The following is a 22,219-nucleotide window of genomic DNA, read 5'->3' on the forward strand; positions in this document are numbered from 1 at the left end:
GCTGGTGGTGGTGTTCAAGGAGTAAGGAGGCCTGTCGGGTTAAAGGGAAAATGGGAGGGGCCAAGGACAAAATAAATGTAACAAATAGCTACATTGTGTTTATTACGTTCCAGGCACTATTCTAAGAACTTTACACATATCAACTAATTTAATCATCATTAAAATTAGGAAGTAGGTGTTATTATTATTCCCATTTTACAGATGAGGCACAGAGAAGCTAGGTAACCTGCCTAAGCTCACAAAGCCAATGACTAACGGAGCTAGGAGTTAAACACAGACAGCCTGCAGATATTCTGGTTCCAGAGCCTGTACTCGAAACCTCTACACTATATCATGGCTTGAGAACTAAGCTTTGGGATTGAGCTGTGGAGCCAAGAGTTCAGGCCTTATCCTGTGGATCTCATGATAAAGAGAAGCCTTGAAGGAAAGTGTTTTCACTAGGAAGGAACAGCGTTAAAAATGGTCTCTTAGGAAGGTGATCGTGGAAAACTCCTCCCTGGAGGCCCCCCACCTGCCTCTATCACCTACACTGTCTGGCCGAGAGTGCTCCCCTCCCCCACCCACCTCTCAGAGGCCATCCCAGGGTATTTGCAGTCCCGAGGGGGTGGCAGGGTGAGGTGGTGAAGTCTGGAGCCACAGTACTCCACACATAGCCCACCTTATCAAATCACTGTTCTGCTTACTGTGCACCAGGCACTAAGCAAACATCACCTCAGAAAGGGCCCCCAGTGCTCTGCGAGGCAGGTCCCGCTGGCCCCACAGCACCCATGAGACAGTCACAGTGTGGAGAAGGCGAGTCGCAGGCCCTAGCTCACAGGTCTCATGAATGGCCAAACCCAGGATTCAAACCCAGGTCTACTGGACTCTGAAGCTCGTCACGTCCCTCCCACCACTGCACCTAACTCTCCCCACAAGCTGTACGCTGGTGCTATATGAGCTACAAAGAAGTGCATGGAAAAAGAAAGTGGTTGGAGAGGTGAAGCCATTGAAACGAAGAACACAAATCAGGGCCTGTGGGCACCTGGCAGGTGCTCCAGGAGACTAGAGGAAGAGGAGGGAGAGGAGAGACCTTTAGGCAGAGGGGACTGAGCTAGGACCATTTCCCAAAGCCACGGAAAACATGGTATACGGGCATCTCGCCACCACCAAATTGCCAAGAGATGCCCTCCTCCTGAACCCCTGAGTTCCCAGCTTGTGGCCTTTGGGCCCCCGCTACCCTCTATAAAGAGCCCCCCAACACATGCACACACACACAGAGCTTAGCAGGCCTGCTTAGGGGACAGCAAACACAGGCCTAGGACTTCAGGTGAGTGTACCCCACTTCTGGACCTGCCCGGACAGGCCTGTTGTAGACAAAGACAGCTGGGGGCCTCGGTCAAGGATACGCTCGTCAGGGGCTGGCCAACGTCCCGGGAGCCTGCAGCCAGGCTGCTCTTCCAGGGGCTGAAAGTCTATCCCAGGACCATTGACAAAAGGAGACTTCTGCGAGAACTGGGACCCCTACCTGAGAAGTCTTCATTCAGCAATGTAGCAGCCCAAAGCTACCAGCCAATGATGTGTCAGGCGTCTGCCACAGGCATTTCATTTTTTATTTCAGCTAGGCTCTTTACATTTGATACCTCGCTGGATTAGTGCAACAACTCTATGCTACAGGAACTATCACACCCCCAATTTTACAGAAGAGAAACTGAAGCCCAGAGAGGCTTAGATAACCACAGAGTCTAGGGACAAATAAGAGTGGGTGCCATTCATAGAATACCTAAAAGATGACAGACATATTTACATATATTAGTAATCCTCCTGACAAGTCATAGGTAGTGATGGGTGTCCCCATCTTACAGATGAGAAAACTGAGGCCCAGGGCACATGCTCTAGGCAGTGTAGCTGTTAAGTGTTAGAGCTGAGATTCAAAGCCTAACTTACCTAACTATAAGACATAAAGTATTTCACAATTCCTCCCTCACACACTACTGCCTGCTGTAGGGGCTCTGACCTCGATCCAAGAACCTCAAAAAAAGAAGGAAATGTGGAATCAATTTGTTCCCCAAGGGTGTGGCTTGGCTGGAGTCTCAAGAGGATACCCACCCCTAGAAGTACCAGCTTCCCCTGAGAGGCCTCTGACACAACCCTCGACCCCTCACTGGGTGCACACGTGGGTGCACATGTCAGGTAGTGGTCAGGGGCTGAGGTTCTGGAGGAGAATGCAGTATAGGCGACCGGCTGGAAGCAGAAATGTGGTTGCTTCAGAGGTTTTGATTTGCAGTCTTCATTTTGCAAGGAATGGGGATTTTTCATTTCAAAAAGCACTGTACTTCCTTGAATTTTACACTTTTCACAAATATTTTTTTAGGAGAAAAAAGAAAAAACCCCCCCACAAAATGCCTGTTGCAGCTACTCACTTCCACAATGAATCACGAACACAAAACCACAGCTATGTGGCTAACAAAGGAACTATGTGTTTTCACATTTTGTTATTGGAAATCATTTAGCAATCTTCACTATGTCATCTGCAGACAGACAGACAGACAGACGCGCACACACACCCCTCTGGGTCCCAAGCAGCAAATCTTACAACCACGGTCATTAGATGACTTTGCATTTAACTCATTTCCCTTTCTAATCCTTTTCTGGGAAATTATCCTGCAAGGCTTAAATCTTCCTGCTTAGCCCCTCACCAGAGGTGGGGTGTGTGCAAGTGTGTGTGTGTGTGTGTGTGTGTGTGTGTGTGTGTTCGCACAAGAGCATGTGCCAGTGATGCGGGAGGAGGAGTAGGAACGCTGAGACATTGATTCAGTTAGTTCCACATGTGGAAAGAAGTACACATTGCAGAGTCCTTTTTTATTACTGTTATCACAATACCGCTTTACTCTGGTAAAGTATTTTCACCTGGGAAGCTTACCCGGCCGTTCCTGACAGTGGCAAATTAATTAACTGATGGCAGATTTAAAGATCGAGTAACTGGAAAAACTACTGGACCCATAAATCAGAAACTTCCTCTACGTCCCAGACAACGGGTGAAACCTGATATATATTTGAAAACCTTGAGCTCAAAAGGAGAATTCACAAGGCCTGAAAAAATCTTCATTATGATTTTTGAGGCTTGTTCTCTCAGCCCAGCTTTCCACCCACACCCCTCCCCCCTCACACACACACACACACACACACACACACACACACACACACACACCCTGGAGGGTGACATTCACTGAGCAGCCACAGTTCTGTACAAAGCAACCAGATGGGACGGACTTTCCCTGGGGAATCTGGAAAACAGCATGGACTGTATTTCCATTCCCTTCTTGCTTCATCTCTCCCTAACCTTTTCCTTTCAAACAAAAATTCTAGAGGATTTAGGTCAGTTAAATGCTATGAGTACAGCCACAAGCTTGAAATGTTTGTCGTTACTATTTTTTTTAAATGGGATGCTGGAAACTGCATACATTAACGTTTTAATGACCCCAACCAGCTCCCCTCCGTCCCCACACAGGGCTGTGGGGAACGCTGCTCCGGGCTCTGGCCAGGTTTCTGTAGTTTTCTGAAAAGACTGGATGTCTTGCCTGACCCGGTCCTCTGCAGCTCCCACACCAAGCTTGCTGTTCTGCACTTGCCCGTGCTCACCTGCTCTAGGGGCTGCTTAGCAAAATGGCTGCAAGCACACATTCTGGAGTCTTGAGCAGAGCTGGGCTGGAATCACCCTTCCTCTGTTTCCTCATTGTGGAGTGGGGGTAACAAGAGTACCCTCCTCACAGGGACATTAATGTGAGGACTGGTTAATGTGCTGGACATCTTCCACTTGCCCTTCCCCACCCCTCTCCACCCCACTCTGGGCCCTGGGAGGCTCCTTCTTCCTCTGCCTTCCAGTCCTGTTCAGCCCACGTGGGACCCCAGAACGAGGGCAGAGGGCAGCAGAGGGAGTGGAGGTATTGATCCTCCCGGCTCCTTACTGACAGGCAGCTGCGGGTGGCCGGTGGCTGTGTTCCTCTACCCGTCCTCTGGCTGGAGCTACTCTGGGTCCCAGTAACCACTGGCCCTTTGCCCCTTTAGGAAGGTTGAAGGCTTCCCTACATAGCTACCCACCCCCCATCCTTTGTTGTTTCTTCTAACCCTATCAGTGCCTTTGCAAACAGACCCTGTATCAAATGGTGCCTATTGAGCGTGCCATCTGTTTCCTGCTGGGATGGACTGATACAGATAAGAAAGATCATCAGCTATCGAGTCTTGAGCTCTGAGGTATGTGACTCAGCACTTTATCCACTTTCTTTTATTTTATTCTGACCACAACCCTGTGTGGTCAGTATTAGCATCATCATTTTTACACTGAAATTCAGGGAGGTGAAGAAACCCACACAGCGTCAAAGGGCTGGTGAGTGACAGAATCAGATGAAACTGAAGTCTGACTCATGACCCTCACCCTTAACCACTCGGCCATACTGTCCTCGGTATTAAGTTAGGTGGTGCCTGTGAAGTGCTTCACACAGTAGGGCTGGCTGACTCAATAAGGTTCCATAAATGGTAGGTTAAAATAACAACCACATCACACTCAAAAAACCCACAGTCCTAAATACTTTAGCATAACCCTCACCCAACCCTAACCACAGCCCTAAGGTTAAAAGCTCACCCCCATGCCACACTAAAGTTGTTCTCTAATCCGACCCTAACCACCACCCTGTTGTGAAACGGAATGTCACCTCATCCACAACCCTAGTCCCACCCCAGACTAACCCACATATTCACCACTGTAACCACAATTCTAGACCCCCCATTAGGGTCAGGCTAGGGCCACGGCCATGGTGAGCACTGGGGAGTCTCCCTGCCCCTCGGCTCCTGGGTGCTCGCCCCCGTCCCAGCGGCAGGTGCAGCCCTGCACCCCACTCCATTTCTACTCTGCTGCTGGACTCAACACGATTGGCCAAAAGACACTTGTGCAACATCCACTTCCCACATGTCACTGAGCTCATGTGGGGAGGACAAGGAGAGGAGAGGAGAGAGGAGGGTAGAGCATCTAGCACAGAGCCTGAAACACAGCAGGATGCAATAAATCCTGCTGATGGTGTGATCAAGGAGAATTAGAAGAGGAAGGAGCCCCGTAGCTTTCTCCATCACTTTGCTGCAGGCTGTGGGCAGATAGGAGGTGAATAGCTCATATCGCAGAGATTTGTAGGGGGCTGGGGCCAGGGCTGGGCTGGGAGGGAGTCCCTCTTTGGAACCAAACCTAGGGAGGGGTCCTAAATTCTCCTCAGGTCTGGGAAAATCCTGGAAAAGGGAGTCACTCAGTCTTCATCAGAGATTTGGGGGCCACCTTGGGCCATCTCAGGTCAGATGTCCACCTTCAACCTTAAATAGGAGTGGGAGGAAGGTGAGAGGAAGATGCAGGAAGCAGATATCATTTCCCTTGAATCGCCCACTTGCCCTATGTGGGGAGCGGCAGAGGTCTTAGAAAGCCCTGGGCCCCCTTCTCCCCTGAGCACTCAGAGGACTGAGCCTGGCCTCTTCACCAACCCAGAGGTGTCTGCATGGGGCCACGTATGGCAGAAGAAGGAGGCTTGCAGGCTCTGCTGCCCGGGGAGAAGGCACACTGGTCCCACCTTCCTAACCACCTCTAGGCCCAGAGTCAAAGCATAGCCAGAATGCATGCCCCGGGCTGCATCCGCCCAGAACATGTGTCTGTTATTCACACACGGGTACCCCAAGACCAGCCATGGCCCTGCACAGGCTGTGAGCTCCATGGGTCTCAGGTATTTGTGTGGGTTGGGGAGGTGCACATTAACACTCTGCAAAGCCCCGGAGGTCCACCCCCCTTTCAGAGAAACCTTAGAAGGGGCTCAGCAGCCAAACCCAGCTGGAAAGGACTGCCTTGAAGCAACATGTTTTGTAGAGGAAATGGGAGACATTTCCCTCCTGGGAAGAAGCCAGGTCCAGGGTCACCACACACAGCTGCACAGGCTGTACACTGCAGAATTCTTGGAGTATCTGTCACAGAGATTATGATGTGATGGACATCTCCTGGTATTGGGTCCAGTGACTGACAGGTCCAGCACAGAACAGCCTGCCTCCCTCCTCTCCCCGGCAGGAATTGAGTCTTCGGACCCACCCAGTCCCTCCAAGAAATCTCTGCTGGGCAGCGACGGGTGGGACTGGCAGGGGTTGAGCACTGAGGGACCCTGCACAAACTTTAATGTGGCCCATCCACACTTCCAGAACCCCCTGCAAACAGCAGGGAGAGGGAGCGTGGGTAACGAAGGAAGTTGTTAGCTGAGGCGCAGTTCTCTTCCACTCTCCTCAGAAAGTAGCAGCAGGGCTTCTGTGACTTCAGACTCGAGAAAACAAAACCCTTTCTGTTTGTTCTGGCTGGAGGCTCACGAATAAGCATCTCCTCTGACTGTTCCTCTCTGAGCTCTCCCTCTCCCAAACCCACCAGCCCAGGAAAGGGGCTTCATGGGGCTCTTCTAGCACCCAAGGGACAGAAGAAACTGGGAGGAGACCCTTTACAGCTGCTGCAGCCCCTCACCCAGCTCCTGGCTTTCCTGAGGGTCTGCTAAGCTCTGCTCTGGCTACGCTTTGTCCCACTTAGGAGAGAAGCATGGCTCTGGCCTGCCCTGACTGCAGACCCCTGAGGAGGAGTGGGAGAGCCCCTTCCTGATCAACGACACGCCAGGGGATGGGCTGAGCGTCAGCTCAGAGGGGAATGGACCCGAGACCATCTTGCTCCAGGGAGCAACAGGGGATGCATGTTGGCAGAGATGTTCGTTCAGTAGATATTTATTTACTGAGTGCTTACTACATACTAGGCACTGTTTTAGGAGCTTGGGATATGTCAGTGAACAAAACAAAGACCCCTGCCCTTGGGAAGCTCACACTGTAGCTGAGGAAAAACAGACGATAAATAATAAACACAATAGATAAATAAATTATACGTTTGTTAGAAAGTGGAAAATAAAAAGTACCATGGAAATAAAAAGTGAACCAGATGAAGGGACTCTCAAGTTGAGGGTTTACAATATTAAATAATTAAATATAGGAAAATGGGAGACATCTCCCTCCTGGGAAGGAGCCAGGTCCAGGGTCACCACATAGAGCTGCACAGGCTGTGCACTACATAACTGGTGGGGTACTTGCCACAGAGACTATGATGTGAAGTACGTCCCTCGGTGTGGTGTCCAGCTGCTAAGGTTAACCCTAAGGTTAAAACCTGAAAAAGGTGGGCAGGGAGGGCCTGAGTGAGGAGCTTCTCCTGAAAGTAACCCCGTACATAAGCAAATACCCCAGCCCACCGTCAGGACTGCTAAATAATAATAGCCAGCATCTGCAAGGCACATTACAGTCCACAAAGCAATCTTTCACCCACATTTCCTCACAACATCCCAGTGAGGAAAGAATTGTCCTTCCCATTTTACAGATAGAGACATTAAGGCTTAGGGAAGTTAGGTGGCTTGCCCAAGCTCATACGGCTAGTTAGTGGCCCAGCTTGGAAGCAAAACTGGGTCTCCTGATTCTAAGTTTTTTCAAAATAGTGTAGTCAAGATCCTAAGAGTTGGGGAATTCCAGAAAAACTCCACGGGGCAAGCTTGGCGCTTGGAGTTATAAAAACAAATCAGAAAAAAATAAGGCTAAAAAAAGAAAAAGAAGGAAGGCGCTCAGCCCCAGAGGTCCCCGAAGCCTGACCCAGTCAGGATTGTAGGGCTGAGTCAAACCAACAGGGAGGCACCACTCTGTGGCCCTGAGGAAGGGGTGACACAGGACGAAAGATGCAGTCTGTTCAACCCCACTGCAGCCTTGCCAGGGAGGACTTGAAGCCAGACTGTCAGGGACAGCTTAGGTCTGCCCTACTGAAAAGCATCACGCGTCCTTGTCACGACCTTGGAAAGGGGTAAAGGAGGAGTAAGCACATTTCACCATCGGGGACGGAAAACAGCCAAGCTGGAGGCCAGCGCCTGAGACCATTAACTCTTGACCTCAGAGAAGATCCACTCTATCCCTCTGATTTACAAACATGGAAACTGAGGCCCAGGAAGGACAAGGGACTTTTCCAAATCCTCCTAGCATAAGTTGGTCTTTCATCACGTCCCAGGTGTATCAGAGAATGGTCTTGGGTCCAAGGGGCTTGAATGAGGAGGAGAGAGGACAAACAGGAGGTCGTGTTGCCCAAAGGAGATGGCAGTGGGCACGTGGCAGCATGGTGAAGCCCAGAGCAGAGGACAGGGGTGGGTGGGAGGTGGCTGGAACCAGAGGCAGGCTCAGAGGGCCCAGCAAGCCTTCAGACTGGCCCAGGGTCAGGATCTCCTGGGTTCCCAGGATAGGCCACAATCTGGCTGCCAACCTTTGTCCTGCCTCAGTTTCCCCATCTATAAGCCCAGACAGTGGGATGGAGAAAATCCCATCCTGGCAAATGGGGTGTCTCACTCTACGTGCATTATTCAATGACTTCTCTCAACCGCCCTATGAGACGAGCATTAGTTCTCCTGCTTCAGAGTCAAAGAAACTGAGTTTCAGTGAGTTGAACTGACTTGCATAACTAGTTGGTGAGGGCACAAACTTTGGTGAGAGTTTAAATTCTGCCAGACTCCAAATCCCAGTGCTCCCCGACCACACACCGAGGCCGCCTCCTAGCACCTTCTTATTGTCCCTTCTGTTCCCAGCTGCCCTCTCTCCAGGTATCTTGCTTCTGATCTGGGTCCTCAACCTCCTGGGAAAATCCCTCGCCATTCCGTCAGGAAGGAGGCCTGGTGCAGTGACCTACTGAGAGGTCGCTCTGCTCCCCCAGACTGGCAGAGACCACCCCTTTGGGGCAGAGTCCCCACACGCCCCAACAGGAGGCCTGGGCAAGGCCTGAGGGTGAAGGCAGGCTGCACTCCTGTGTGTGGCTCACTCCCAGCAACACGTCAGGAAGTGGCCAGGGGGCCCCAGGGGAGACATGGGGGCTGAACGATGCCAGGGTCTTGCCCTGAGGCAGCAAGTTCTACGACCACCCTCACGCAGACACACATGGCCACACATACCCAGTAGCCCCGGCACTCACCACTGAGGCTGGACTTTGGTGGGAGCTGCACTTCCTCCCTCTCCCCACAGACAGAAGCCCAGAGAGGCTTGGCACAGGCCAGGGTCCCAGGCAGCTGTGGGAGTGGGGACAAGTGACTGCACCTCTCTGAGCCTCATCAATGGGACAGGGACATTAGGAACCCGCTGTAGGGAGTTGTGAGAAATAAACGAGTTAAGGCGGGTAGACAGCCGGGCCCACTCACTCAATGTGTGGACTGATGGGCCAGCCGTGTTCGAGGGGCTGCAGACAGATCCACAAAGAAAACAGATACAAACCCCGTCCTCCTGGACCTGATGTTTTACTGGGGTAAGAAAAACCATAAATCAAGTAAATAAGGAAAATACGTCAGATGTTCCTGCTGTGGAGAAACATAGCCAGGTAGGGGTGGGAGCGTTCAGGGGTGTGCAGTTTTAAATCTGGTGAACACAGAGGCCCACTGAGAAAGAAAGACTGAAGGGGGAGGAGGCAAGCCATGTGAGTGTCTGGGAGGAGCGTCTGATGTGGGTTGAATTGTGTCCCCAAAAGAAGTCTTAACCCCCGGACCTGTGAATGTGACCCTGTTTGGAAATAGGGTCTTGGAAGATGTAATTAGTTAGGTTTAGATGAGGTTATACTGGATGAGGGTGGACCCTAAATCCAATGACTGGTGCCCTTATAAGAACTCCACACACACATACACACACACACACGTGCACACACACAGAAGGCCATGTGATAATAGAGGCAGAAATTAGGGTGATACAGCTACAAGCCAAGGGACATCAAAGATTGCTGGGATCCATCAGATGCTAGGAGGAAGGCATGGCATAGATTCTCCCACAGAGCTTCCAGAAGAAACCAACCCTACCGACACCTTGATTTTGGACTTCTGGCCTCCTAAACTGTGAGAGAATAAATTTTTCGTGTTTGAAGCCACTCAGTTTGTCGTAATTTGTTATGGCCACCCTAGGAAACTAACACAGTATTCCAGGGAGTGGAGGGGGCAGCGAGTGCAAAGACCCTGATGTGGGAGCATCTCTGGCCTGTTGGAGGAAAAACCAGTTGGCCAGTGTGGCAGAAGCAGGGTGGATGAGGGGAGTGAGTGGCGAGAGTTGACATTGGAGATGTCAGAAAGGTTTGTGGGCCAGATCATGTAGGGCTGCCCTTGTGGCAAGCCCTTGATAAGAGTGGGCTGTTACACTTCAGATGGAGGGTTGAGCTGGAAGGGGCTACAGTGGGTGGGTGTTGTTCGCCCCCATGATCTTTGTCCCCTAGTGTTGCACCTTTGAACACGTCCATTGAACGGCCAAAGGAAATTAAGGTAGCAGAAGGAATAAAGGTTGCTGATCAGCTGACCTTAAAATAGGGAGATTGTCCCGGCTTCTCCAAATGGGCCCAGTGTAACCCTTCAAAGTACAGGACGAAGGTAGAAGAGTCAGTGAGCGAGATTCAGCTGAAGAGGGAGGCAGAGTAGAAACTCAAAACATAGAGTTGCTGGCTTTGAAGATAAGAAGGTGGCCACAAGCCAAGGAATGCGGGCAGCTTCTAGATGCTAGGAATGGCCCTCAAGTGACAGTCAGCAAGGAAGTGGGGACCTCAGTCCTACAACTGCAAGGATCTGAATTCTGCCAACAACCTGTGTGAGCAAGGAATCTGATTCTCCCCTCGAGCCTCCAGGAGCTCTGCCCTGCTGACCCCTTGACTTTAGCCTGGTGAGACTGGTGTCTTATGTTTGACCTATAGAACTGTGGGGTAATAAGTTTGCATTGTTTTAAGCTGCTAAGTTTGTGATAATTTATCACAGCAGCCGTAGAAAACTAATACAGTGGATCAACAGGTGGGGTATGCAGAGAGGAGATCCAGAAGGAGAGGGAGAGACCAGGTCAATAAAAAGAAGGCTGACCCCAGCTGCCTTCTGGGGGAGCAGCCTGCTGAGAGCCACCAACATGGGGCCCACAGCTTCCCGGACACCTCCCGGCCACCCCTGCTTGCGCGGCTCTACACTGTCCTCCAGGCCCCTTGTTGCCCAAGTACTGACCATCCTGCTGTCCCCAGGGCCCAGCCGTTAGGCCCTTAGGTCAGGCTAAGAAGCGAACCCAGTGGAGGTCCCTCCTGTTCTGAGAAATATCGTGAGGCTTCCCTTTAGCCAACTCTCCAGTAGGGGTGGGGAGAATGGTCCTGGTGGAACAACCAAGCCAGCCAAAGCCACTACTGGTGCGACTGCTGGATCTGCTAGTCACGCCTCCCGAGGCTGGGTCTGGGCTCTGACTTCTCCCCAGAGCAGTCTGTGTGCACGCACACACACACACTCATGCACCCTGGTTTTCTGTCTGCTCTTTGCACAGCATCCTGTCCTCATGGCAAAGAGAACCAGCCCGCTGATGGCTAACATGTGTCGAGCACGAACTCATATCAGGCACCATACTAAGTGCTCTGCTCACATGGTCTCATTTCATCCTCTCTGCAATCCTACCAGGAGGAGACTACTGACTCAGAGAAGTCAAGACACTTGCTTAATGTCACACAGCTGGAGACTGGTAAAACCAGAATTGGGACCCAGGATTGTCTGAATCAAAAGCCCACTACTTCAGACCCTCACTACTCAAAGTGTGGTCCATGGACCAGCAGCATCAGCATCACCTGACACCATGTTAGAGACGCTCACCCCAGACCTGCAGAATCAGAAGCTGTGTGTTAACAAGTTCCAGGGTGATTCACATGCCTGTTGCAGTTTGAGAAGCACTGATGTAATGCACTGTTTTCCAAGGCCTGCTGGTCCCAGGTCCTTGTAACCACCCCCTCCCCATCTCTCAAGGCCCTTCCCCTGCTGCCTGCCTCTTGCTCCCCAGGTTGGGCAGGCCCTCTGCCCAGCCTTGGGGAAGAAGCCTGGACCTGGGCCTCAGAGGGAGTCTCCAGGCCCCCGCAGCCAGCCAGGCCGCAGCTGGACAACATCAATCCACGTCTGGCTCTGCAGGGCACGCTGCCTGCTGCCAGAGACTCCTGGCCCTTCCTTCTGAGACACAAGTCTCTTGGCCTCTGTCTAGCGCTTTCCTAAAGGGGGCCTCTGGCCACCACAAGCCCTGCAGTATCTCCCCTCCCTGGACATTTTGTGCCCTCTCTGGCTCCTAGAATGCCCCTGCATCATGTCACCCCCTCTATCTGGACACCAAGGGCCTGTCCAAGTTGCTCTCAGGAGAGAGGCTAGCGGCTGCCTGGGAAACCTGGCCAAGCTCACAGGAAATGTCTGACACCACCAGGCAAGTGGGACTTGGCCTTCTAAAGCAAAACACAGCTGGGCCGACAGCAGGCCACTCGGACTTTCCCAGATTTCATGGCATTAAGGCCACAGGGGAGAGAGAGAGACTGGGCCGGCCTGGAGGCTGCAGCTCATTAAAAACATCATAGTAGCCCCTGGCCAGGGAGCCTGTGAAGCTGACAGAGGACAGCCCTGCTGTGGGCCGGAGACCTCACCCCAGGCCTTGGCCCTCCACCGCCTCTTGTACACACGAAACCTTTGCTGGGGGATCGAAGGCTCACATAGCTCGTCCTACTTCCTTCCCAGCCTCCTCCTCTCCCCATCATTGAGCCTCACTCATTTATTCATCCAACTTTTGTTGACCGAGCTCTTACAGTGTACCAGCCATAGTATTAGGTACCAGGGACACAGTCATGAATGAGCAGGACACACACCCTGCTCTCAGGGAGCTCCTGGTTCAGTGAGCAAACAAACAGAGCATCCCAAGGCAGACGGAAAAGCACTGCACTAGGGTAGCATGGAGCCTCCCCTCCTCCTGCACTCCGAACAGCACAGGGCGTGGTGCCCTTGGTTCGAGGTACAGGGTGGGGGTTCAATGCCAAGTGGGCCCTTTGTTAGGCTAACGCTTCAGTTTGGACCGAGTGACAGAGAGCAAGCGCAGACTGAGCACTTTCTATAAGTTAGGACGGTGGGAGGAGCTGTGGGGAGATTCAAAGAGCACAAGGCGGAGTCGCCGCCTTCCAGGGTGCAGGCCACACTATCTAATTGCAGAGGCAAGGCACAGACCCAGAGGGGTGTGTGCTGCAAGGGGTCAGATAGCTGGGTGGAAGTGATCAGGTGAGGGTTTTTGGAGGAAGTGGGACTGGGCTTTGGAGAATAGAGGAGTAGGATGGGCTGGGAAGACGGGGCAGGATATGTCAAACAGCTCCGACTCAAGGGTGCAAGGGGCAGGATGACCACCCCCAACACTCACATGCATGAGCACACACACGGGATCCACACATTATAAACAGAATGAATCCCACAAGCCAAAAGAGAGTTTGCAGAGGGAATGCCCAGCTGGAAGGACTCTGCTCCCATCCTGCTCCTGGCTGGCCCTGAAGCTGGCACCTCTGGTGCTCCTCCAGGTGCCTTCACACCAGGCCCACCTGCAGTTGCAATCAGAACAAGGCTCAGCCCCGCCCACCTACTCACAGCCAATCCCAGGAGGTCTACCCTTCCCCTACATTGTACACCAGGCTGCTTAGTTCCGCACCTTTCTCTGCCCCAGCATCCCAGGGCCTTGGCCAAAGAGTTTGGCTCTTATGGTTTTGACCTTGGAGCTACCTAGGCCTCAACCTGAATTCATCCTTTGGCTCTTCCTGCTCCTAGCTGCCCTTGGAAACCCCTTGCTTGGGTGGTCGGGGCCCTGGAACTCCTCCTTACCAAGACCCTGGTCTGCCTGCCCACTGCAATCCCCCTTTAGGGTTGCTGGACAATCTCAAGCTCCTTTCCTTTCTCTCCTGAGTTTTCTGGCTGGGGACATGACCTCGAAGTCAACCTCCTCTCATGGTTCTCCTGGCCTCTGAGAGGGCAAATCCTTTTTCCCCTTAGTTCATCAAGACAATGTTGCAACATTTCAGAAAGAAGTTCCTAAGTAGGAAGCGAATGGAAAAACTAACCTGAAAAACCAAAAAGAAAACACAGCCCCCTAGAAATAGACCGGTTTACAAAGTTCAGATTTCCTGTCCTGACCTCAAAAAAGTCTAGCCAGGTTGGCTGGCAAGCAGGCCAGGGAATCCTGCCTGCGAACACTCCCCCTGCCCACTTCCTAGGCTACTTCCTTCCCCCGCAAGCTCCTTCTCTTCTCCTCCAAGGAGTGAGGTTACTGCTGGGTGGTGATGAACTGAAGAGGCTTTTTCTGGCAGAGGAGTCCTTCCTGCATCACAGAGACCACAGGCAGAGGAGGAGGAGGAGCAGGAATATTTGTAAAGAGTTGACTATGTGCCAGGCACTGTTCTAAGTGCTGTCCTTATGGTAACTAGCCTAATCTTTACAACACTTCCATGACTATGATTGTCACCATTGTCCCCACCTTACCGATAAGGAATCAGAGAGGTAAGTAACTTGCCCAAGGTCACCCATCTAGGAAGTGGCAAGGCCAGGATTCAAAACAAGAGAGCTGATGGGCCAGCCCGGTGACATAGTAGTTAAGTTCTTGCGCTCCGCTTCGGCAGTCCAGGGCTCGCAGGTTCGGATCCCGGGCACAGACCTATGCATCACTTATCAAGCCATGCTGTAGCAGTGTCCCACATATAAAGTAGAGGAAGATGGGCTTGGGTGTTAGCCCAGGGCTAATCTTCCTCAGCAAAAAAAGGAGGATTGGCAACAGATGTTAGCTCAGGGCTAATCTTCCTCACCAAAAAAACCTCACAAAAAACAAGAGAGCTGGTCCCAGGAATATGCCCTCCTCAGCTTTCTCCCAGGACCTGGAGGGTAAAGACTTCACCTCCCACCTCCCCTCTCCACCCCAGCCTGGCAAAGCCTGCAGCAACCCCAACACCTGCTCTCCTGCTCTCCCTGCCTCTGGTAGGGGCAGGGAAAGGGGAGGAGAGTGGGGAGGAGGGAAGGAAGGACAACCCCAGCCTTCTCCGCCAAGGTCTTCACCAAGTGGTCCTAAGGAACAAGCCCCTCCAGAGAAAGACTGCGTCTCAGACCCGAGGTCCCACTGAGGAGGGGACTTACCTGGCCAGCGGCAGCTGTGGTGCTGGTGGCCGTGTTCTGGCCACGGTGCTTTCCCTGGCTGTGCTGCTCCTGCGCAGGTTGGGTGAACCCTCTGCTGAGCGGCGGGGAGCCAGCCTGGAGTTCTGGGGGTCGAATTCCTCCTCAGGGATGACCTCCTCGCAGCGGGCTCCGCGGAAGCCAGAGCGGCACACGCAGAGCTGGGGCCGGCTGCAGGAGCCCCTGTTCTGGCAGGGCGGCTGGCACACAGCTGCGGAGACAGAGAGAGGGGTGAGAGTAGGGCCAGGGGGCCCTGACACCTTCCCATCAGACGGGCCTCCTGCCCGTGCTGCTTGGCCTCCCCCACTCAACAGGAAGTCAACTCCTGGCCTCGAAGGCTCCCTGGGCCCATTTGTCTCGCCCCTCCACCCACAGGCCTCAGGGTGAGGTTCACCTGTCATCTTTGGACAACCAATCAAAGACTGAAGGACCAGAGGTGTGGAGCAGCTCATACCACCACTTCCAGCAGAACACCCTGACGTCACATTACACACTTAAGTGTTCCCTTTTTGTTGTCTGTCTCTACTGCTAGACTGGAAGTCCTGTGAGGTCAGATGTTCAGAAGTTTTGTTTTGTTCCCTCCTCTAGCCCCAGAATTTAAGACAGAGACTGTTGTAGAGTAGATTCTCAATAAATACTAAATGAATGAATGAATGAATCTCTGGAAACAACCTAAATGTCCAATGATGAATGAACGGATAAAGAAAATGTGGTGTAGGGGCCAGCAGGTGGTGCAAGCGGTTAAGTGCGCGCGCTCCGCTGCGGCGGCCTGGGGTTCGCCGGTTTGGATCCCGGCACGCGCCGTCGCACTGCTTGTCAAGCGGTGCTGTGGCGGCATCCCATATAAAGTGGAGGAAGATGGGCACGGATGTTAGCCCAGGGCCAGTCTTCCTCAGCAAAAGGAGGAGGATTGGCAGATATCAGCTCAGGGCTGATCTTCCTCACAAAAAAAAAAAAAGAAGAAGAAAGAAAATGTGATGTATATATATATATATATGGATATATATGGAATATTATATATCCATGGAATATGGATATATATGGAATATATCCAATGGAATATTACTCAGCCATAAAAAAATAAGGAAATTCTGCCATTGCGACAACATAGATGGACCTTCAGGGCATTATGCTAAGTGAATTGAGTCAAACAGAGAAAGACAAATACTGTATCTCACATGCGGAATCTGAAAAAAACTCATAGGTACAGAGAACAGGTTGGTGGTTGCCAGAGGTGGGGGTGGGAGGTGGGCACAATGGGTAAAGGGAGTCAAAAGGTACAAACTTCTAGTTATAAAATAAATAAGTCCCGGGGATGTAATGTACAGCAATGATGACTATACTTAATAATACTGTGCTGTATATTTGAAAGTTGCTAAGAGAATAGATCTTAAAAGTTCTCATCAAAAGAAGAAGAAAAAATTGGTAACTGTGTGGTGACAGACATTAACTAGACTTATTGTGGTGATCATTTTGCAATATATACAAACATTAAATCATTATGTTGTATACCTGAAACTAAGATAATATCATATTTCAATTCTATCTCAGTGAAAAAAAAGAATGAGTCTCTTTTATGGGAAAGGGCTCAACATGGCCTGAAAGTCAGGAGGTTTGAGTTGTTGCGGTTTTTTCCGTCTTCCATGAGCCATGTGATCTTCACCTCACTGAGCCTCAGTTTCCTCAAGAATCACATGAGGGGTGGGCTGAAGAGGTTAGGGGAGATCAGGGGTATCTCAAAGGCATCTTCAGCATGACAGTCTTTCCCATTTCTGAGATCATCTGTTCTCAATCTCCCACTCTCCTTAGCAAGTGGTAGAACTCCTGACCAGGAGCCGGAAGGATTCTGTCTCCTGGGCCCTGGGTCCAGCCTGGGGGCAAAGAGTCACCGGAACTGGGCCCCCTCCTCCAAGCTGGCACTGTGCAGCAGCCACCGGCCACTGGGCCATGACTTCTCTCTTCACTGTCCTTCATCACCTTGCAAAATCCAGAGCCACCTCCAGTGACCAGCAGCCAAGGGAGAGTCACACGCAGAGGCACACAGTGGAGTGTGGGGCCCTGCCCCCCTCCCAGGACCTCCCCTGAGGAACAGGTAGGAACCCCAGAGGACAAGGTTGGGTTTGTCACCAACTAATTGCCCCGAGGAACTCAAGGGAGGTTTCAGAAGCATTTAACTGTTTCTCCCAATGGTTTTTTTGTTGTTATTATATTAAGAGATATAATCACCAGCCACCCTGAATCAGACTGAGCCCCACCACAAGAGCAGTACCTACACAGATGAGCCAACTGAGCCTGCGCAAGCGACTACCCACCTTTCCCTTTTGAATATTCATTCCCCATCCGAAAAAAAAGGCCCCTGCTGTCCCGTGCTTGGGGAGAGCCACGACTTCAGAAATGATTCCATGTGGTCTCCTATTTGCTACAAATAAATTTTACTTTGTGTGACAACTACTTCTGGTGAAGTCTCTGATTTCAACTCACCGGGAAGTAGACCCACTTTGGTTCAGTAACAGGCTCATGCTGGACATTCTAAACCCAGTGTGTCCTACGTTTGTCACTCATTCATTCAACAAATATTTGCTGAGCTCCTACTGTGTGCTAGGCACTGGGGACAAAGTCTTTGCCCACATGGAGCTTGCAGTCAAGTGGAGACCAATAAGAAACAAGAAAACAATAGCATAATGTCATTTCAGGCAGTACCACAGGCTGCCCCATGTGCCACCATCAGTGTGACAGCTTTTTAAAATATGTGTCTCAATTCCCCAACTAACATGGTCAGCCCCTCCAAGCGTAGTGACTATCCCTTACACTTCTTTGCATCCTTAGCTCCTAGCATATGCCTAACAATAACACAATTATTATTACTTTTATTATGGCAGCTGTTATCTACTGAGAGCTCACAATATGCCAGGCACGGTGCTTTGCATACACTATCTCATCTAATCCTAACAACAATCCTCAGCAGCAAGTGTGATTATGAGACTCATTTTACAAATAATTCCTCTGAGGCTCAGAGAGGTTAAAAGACTTGCCTGAGGTCACCCAGCTAGTCAGTGGTGGATCTAGGATTCAAATCCAGGTCTGTTTGGCTGAAAAGCCCAAGCTCTTTCCAGCCCACTGCCTCCCAGCAGGGTTGGTATGGTTCTTCCTCCCTACCATCTCTGAACCTTGGCCTGGAGCTGATGATGAAACAAAAGGGATCTATTGGCTTCAAGTCAGCCACAAAATACACCCTTGGGAGCTCTGTCCTCGGAAGCTGCTGGTGGTAGAGGCCTCAGGACCACAGCCCTCTCCAAAGCCCACACAGTAAATTTTAGATGATGAGAGAGGAGGTTTACCAGCTCATGCATTCATTCAATGAACATTCATAGAGCACTCACTAGGTGTGAAGCTTGTGGTAGAGAGGGTCCCGCTCTCAAGGAGCATACTGTCTCTCACAGAAGCCAGGAGGTAGGTCATGTAATAAGTGTCAGCCAAAGCCTCTAACCTAAGCTGAGGCAAGGAGTAGGGAAAGTCAGGGAAGTCTTCCTGGAGGAGGTGATGCTCACGAGAGACACAAAGGATGAGTAGACTGGGCATCGTGTCCACCCAGGGCCCCCAAGGGCAGCCTTACTACTCCGGGGAGAGTAGGGAGATAACAGGTCTCACTATAGGATTCCAACCACGAGCTGGATCCTGAGACCAGAGCATTTTCCTCAGTGCCTTAGCACCCCTTCCTGGCAGGCAGCAGGCCTCCAGGTAAGCAGACCATGTCAGAGAACTATAGCCCCGAGCACTTTCCCAAACACAAACTGCCACCATGGCAGGATTTTGGGCTATCGCCTGGCCACCTCTCCATCTGTAAGGGCAGACTTAGAGCCTACCTGACCACCTGCCAGCCCCCCATCACCACCACACCAGAGACATGGTCTGCTGGGGCCAGCCCCACAGCCAAACCAGGGCCAGTGAACACTGGGGAAGCAGGTAGGCCTAGGCCAGGTCTCGGCCCTGTTTTATTTTAGGGAGGGAGTAGAAAGGGCAGGCCTGAGTGGTTTCCCATGTGGACCATGAATACTCCATCACTCCTAGTCCCTCAGACCCACACCTCTCTGCCGGCAGAGACCCAAAGCCTGGCATGGATGAGAAGAAGGTCACACAGCCTCCATCTCCCTTCCACCTCTGAGTGAGCGGTCCTTGCCCTTAAGACAGCCTTTCGAAACCAACCTAGCTTCCATCCTTCCCCTCCCGGGCCCCGAGGATGGCCCATCCTTGACTTTCACAATAAGATCTTTCACTCTCTAGAAACCCAAGACCCCAAGTCCCTCTGCCTCACTGTAGCTCGCTTACTTCTTGTTTTGCCTTATTTGCTAATATATTCTGCAAACATTTCGTGAGCAGCCCCTCTTGGTCAGACTGGGTGCCAGGGGTACAAAGACAGCAAGGCTGGTTTCTGTGTGGAGGAAGCTGTGCCCAGTGGTGGGTTCTCATAACCATGGAAGCAGCACCTTGCCACACAGGGACTTAGGTCCTCAATGAGGACCAGGGTTGGCAAACTTTGGTTGGCACAATGAGCAGCTCATGGAAAATGGGTGGTTAGGGCGGAAACTATAAAAATGGCATTTATAGGTGCATATAATATTTTGGTAAATAAAAGTTCTAAAAGGCTTCCAAACCAGCCAGGCTTGTTGGTGGAAAAAACCGGCTAAGGAAGATAACCTTTCTGTGGATCAACTACGTATGAAACAGCGTAGAGGCCAGATCTGCTAAGATAGATGCTCCAACAAGTATCAGATTGTCAGAGGTTTTGAGCCAGCCCTCATGGACTTCATCTGCATCCTCTCTTGTGTTGTTTTTACAAGTATCAGCAAGAAGTGACTTCCTCACTAAAGTGTTGACGCATTTTTTCTGAGCCGAGCATCCGCATTACGGGATCGGAGCATAAACTCTCCTCTCTCCAGTCCCCCAAAACTCCCCCTCAAATGGCCCACAATGGTGGCTCCAAGTGCTTGTCTATGAAAGGAACATTCTTACAACAGTTTTTACTGGTCTGTCATAAAATAAGGAAAATAAAACAGTTTCCTGAGTTTTTTGTAATGCTATTTTTTCCCATTTAAAGTGTCTTTTGAGATTATCTTTCCTACTTTTTTGGTGTTAAAATGTTCTTTTTTAATTAAGTGATGGCAAATGGTGGTTTGTTTTTCTAACATCCTCACTTGGCAAAATGAAAAGCTGGCTACTGTACTTTGGTATCTAAGATGTTTTTGGATATTTTCTTGGCCCATGAAATCCAAAAGTTTAGGACCCTTTAGGGAAGAGGAGGCAACAGTGGTCACGTGTCCTCTTGTTTAAAGAAGACTGAAGCAAACATTCCTATGTCAAATGAGCACAGATTGCAAAACTTAGGTATCAGAAAGAAAATCAGCCATCTCAGAATTGCCGATGGCAGGGGTTGTTGCATAAAGCAAAGAAGGAAATGCCCAGGTCCTCCGAGAGGCAACATCACGCAGCACTGTCAGGATTTTAAGAAAGAAAATTCCCACCCAAGGAGGGCTGGGAAGTCTTCATGTATTGCTCTTGGAGCCTCAAAGCCTCCATTTTTCCTCAAGACCAGAGATCATGCCTTATACTTAAAAAATCAACCCAGGATGGGGTATATGGTTTTAATGAGTCTTCATTGATTGATTATTGGTGAAGGGTTATCAAGCACGACATCATGATGTCCACTTTTGATTGATTATTGGTGAAGGGTTATCAAGCATGACACTATGATGTCCACGTTTGATTGATTATTGATGAAGTGTTATCAAGCATGATGCCACGATGTCCATGTTTAGCCCGGAAGACACACCCCGGCCCCTCCCTGTGGGAGGCCAGCATCCTCAGACACTGGAGGCAATGCTGTTACCAGCCTCCCTGTGCCCACTTGCCAATGCCAGTCTTTAGACATTCCTAATCTGGGCTCCTTCTGAACCCCTACTTTTCCAAACTCCCCTGGCACACTCTTCCTCACTGAGGATTGGAGATGTGGAAAGTTTCAGCTTTGGGAGTTCAGCTCTGTGGAGTTAGCAGGATGCCAAAAGTGAGAGGAATAAAAAGAAAACTCCCGAAACTGCTTTGAAAGTAAGAAATAAAAGGCATCATTCCCCCAACCCCCGACCTTCTGGCGGTGCCCCTTCTACTTTCACTCTGCTTCAAAACAGGCAAGCAGAGGTTTGCTCAGATTTTCCACACAAAACCCCTACCTTTGGGAGGAGATCAAACTCAGAATGGGCAGGCCTGGGGGAGATTCTGGAAACAGCTCCCACCATGCAGGCTGCTCAGCCCCACGACATGGGCTGCTCCCACCATCCGCTCAGAGCCTCTGTGATCAGCCACTTGGTAGCCAAAAGAGCATGGGGTTGGGAGTCAGAAGGATTTGGTTTGACCCCAGCTCAGCCACATTCCAGCCGTGTGACCTCAGGCATGTCTCATCTCATGGAGATGCCTCAGCCAGGGCGTCAGTTGTCTCATCCATGAAATGGATCTGATAATTCCTGCCTCATAGAGTTGTTGTGAGTCTTAACAGAGATTATGGACGTGGAAGTACTTTGTACTCCCTAAAGCCATGCTGTAACCATGTGCTATATGTGGCTATTTAAAATGAAATTGGTTAAAATTAAATAAAATTTAAAATTCCGTTCCTCAGTCACACTAGCCACATTTCGAGGGCTCAACAGCCACATGTGGCTCATGGCTACCATGTTGGACGGCAAGATATAGAACATTTCCATCATCACAGAAAATTCTATTGGACAGCACCGCAAAGCTTTCAAAAAAACACCATACCCTCAGTGGCAGAGGCCAGAGGGCTTCTGAACTTCTCTGCCATGACCCTTTTGTCAGCAAAAGGCAACATCAACACAGACCCCGGTTAGGGAGAGGGACTAAGCCCTGTGGTGCAAGGCAGGGCTGCTTTCCAGGTGTTATATACAACCAGTCCCCTCTCTACGACCCCCTCCTCCCCCAGGTAGGGCTTTTGTCATCAGCTGTCTCTCCTGGGCCCCAGAGACATCTCTTCCCTCCATCTATAACACATCAGATGAGACACAGACTTTGGGGTGGGGCCCTTAAGCCTGTGCCCTCCTCTGAGGCCTCCAGTGCCATCCCCTCTGATCTGGGAGATGAACTTCAGCTCCAGATCAGACTCTGGGCCCAGCACCCCCACACCT

The 22,219-nt window shown here is 50.9% G+C and overlaps 1 protein-coding gene across 1 annotated transcript in view; it reads right to left on the reverse strand.

Annotated features, from left to right (window-relative positions):
* LTBP2 (latent transforming growth factor beta binding protein 2) overlaps positions 1 to 22,219 on the reverse strand; it is a 106,676-nt gene that overhangs the window by 68,838 nt on the left and 15,619 nt on the right. The window contains exons 3-4 of the mRNA XM_058567366.1: positions 14,997 to 15,243; positions 5,836 to 5,853 (exon numbers count right to left, since the gene is read on the reverse strand). Coding sequence (XP_058423349.1) covers positions 5,836 to 5,853; positions 14,997 to 15,243 — 265 coding nt within the window. The remainder of the gene's footprint in view (positions 1 to 5,835; positions 5,854 to 14,996; positions 15,244 to 22,219) is intronic.

This window comes from Diceros bicornis, chromosome 24 (assembly GCF_020826845.1).
Source record: "Diceros bicornis minor isolate mBicDic1 chromosome 24, mDicBic1.mat.cur, whole genome shotgun sequence".
Lineage (NCBI taxonomy): Eukaryota > Metazoa > Chordata > Mammalia > Perissodactyla > Rhinocerotidae > Diceros > Diceros bicornis.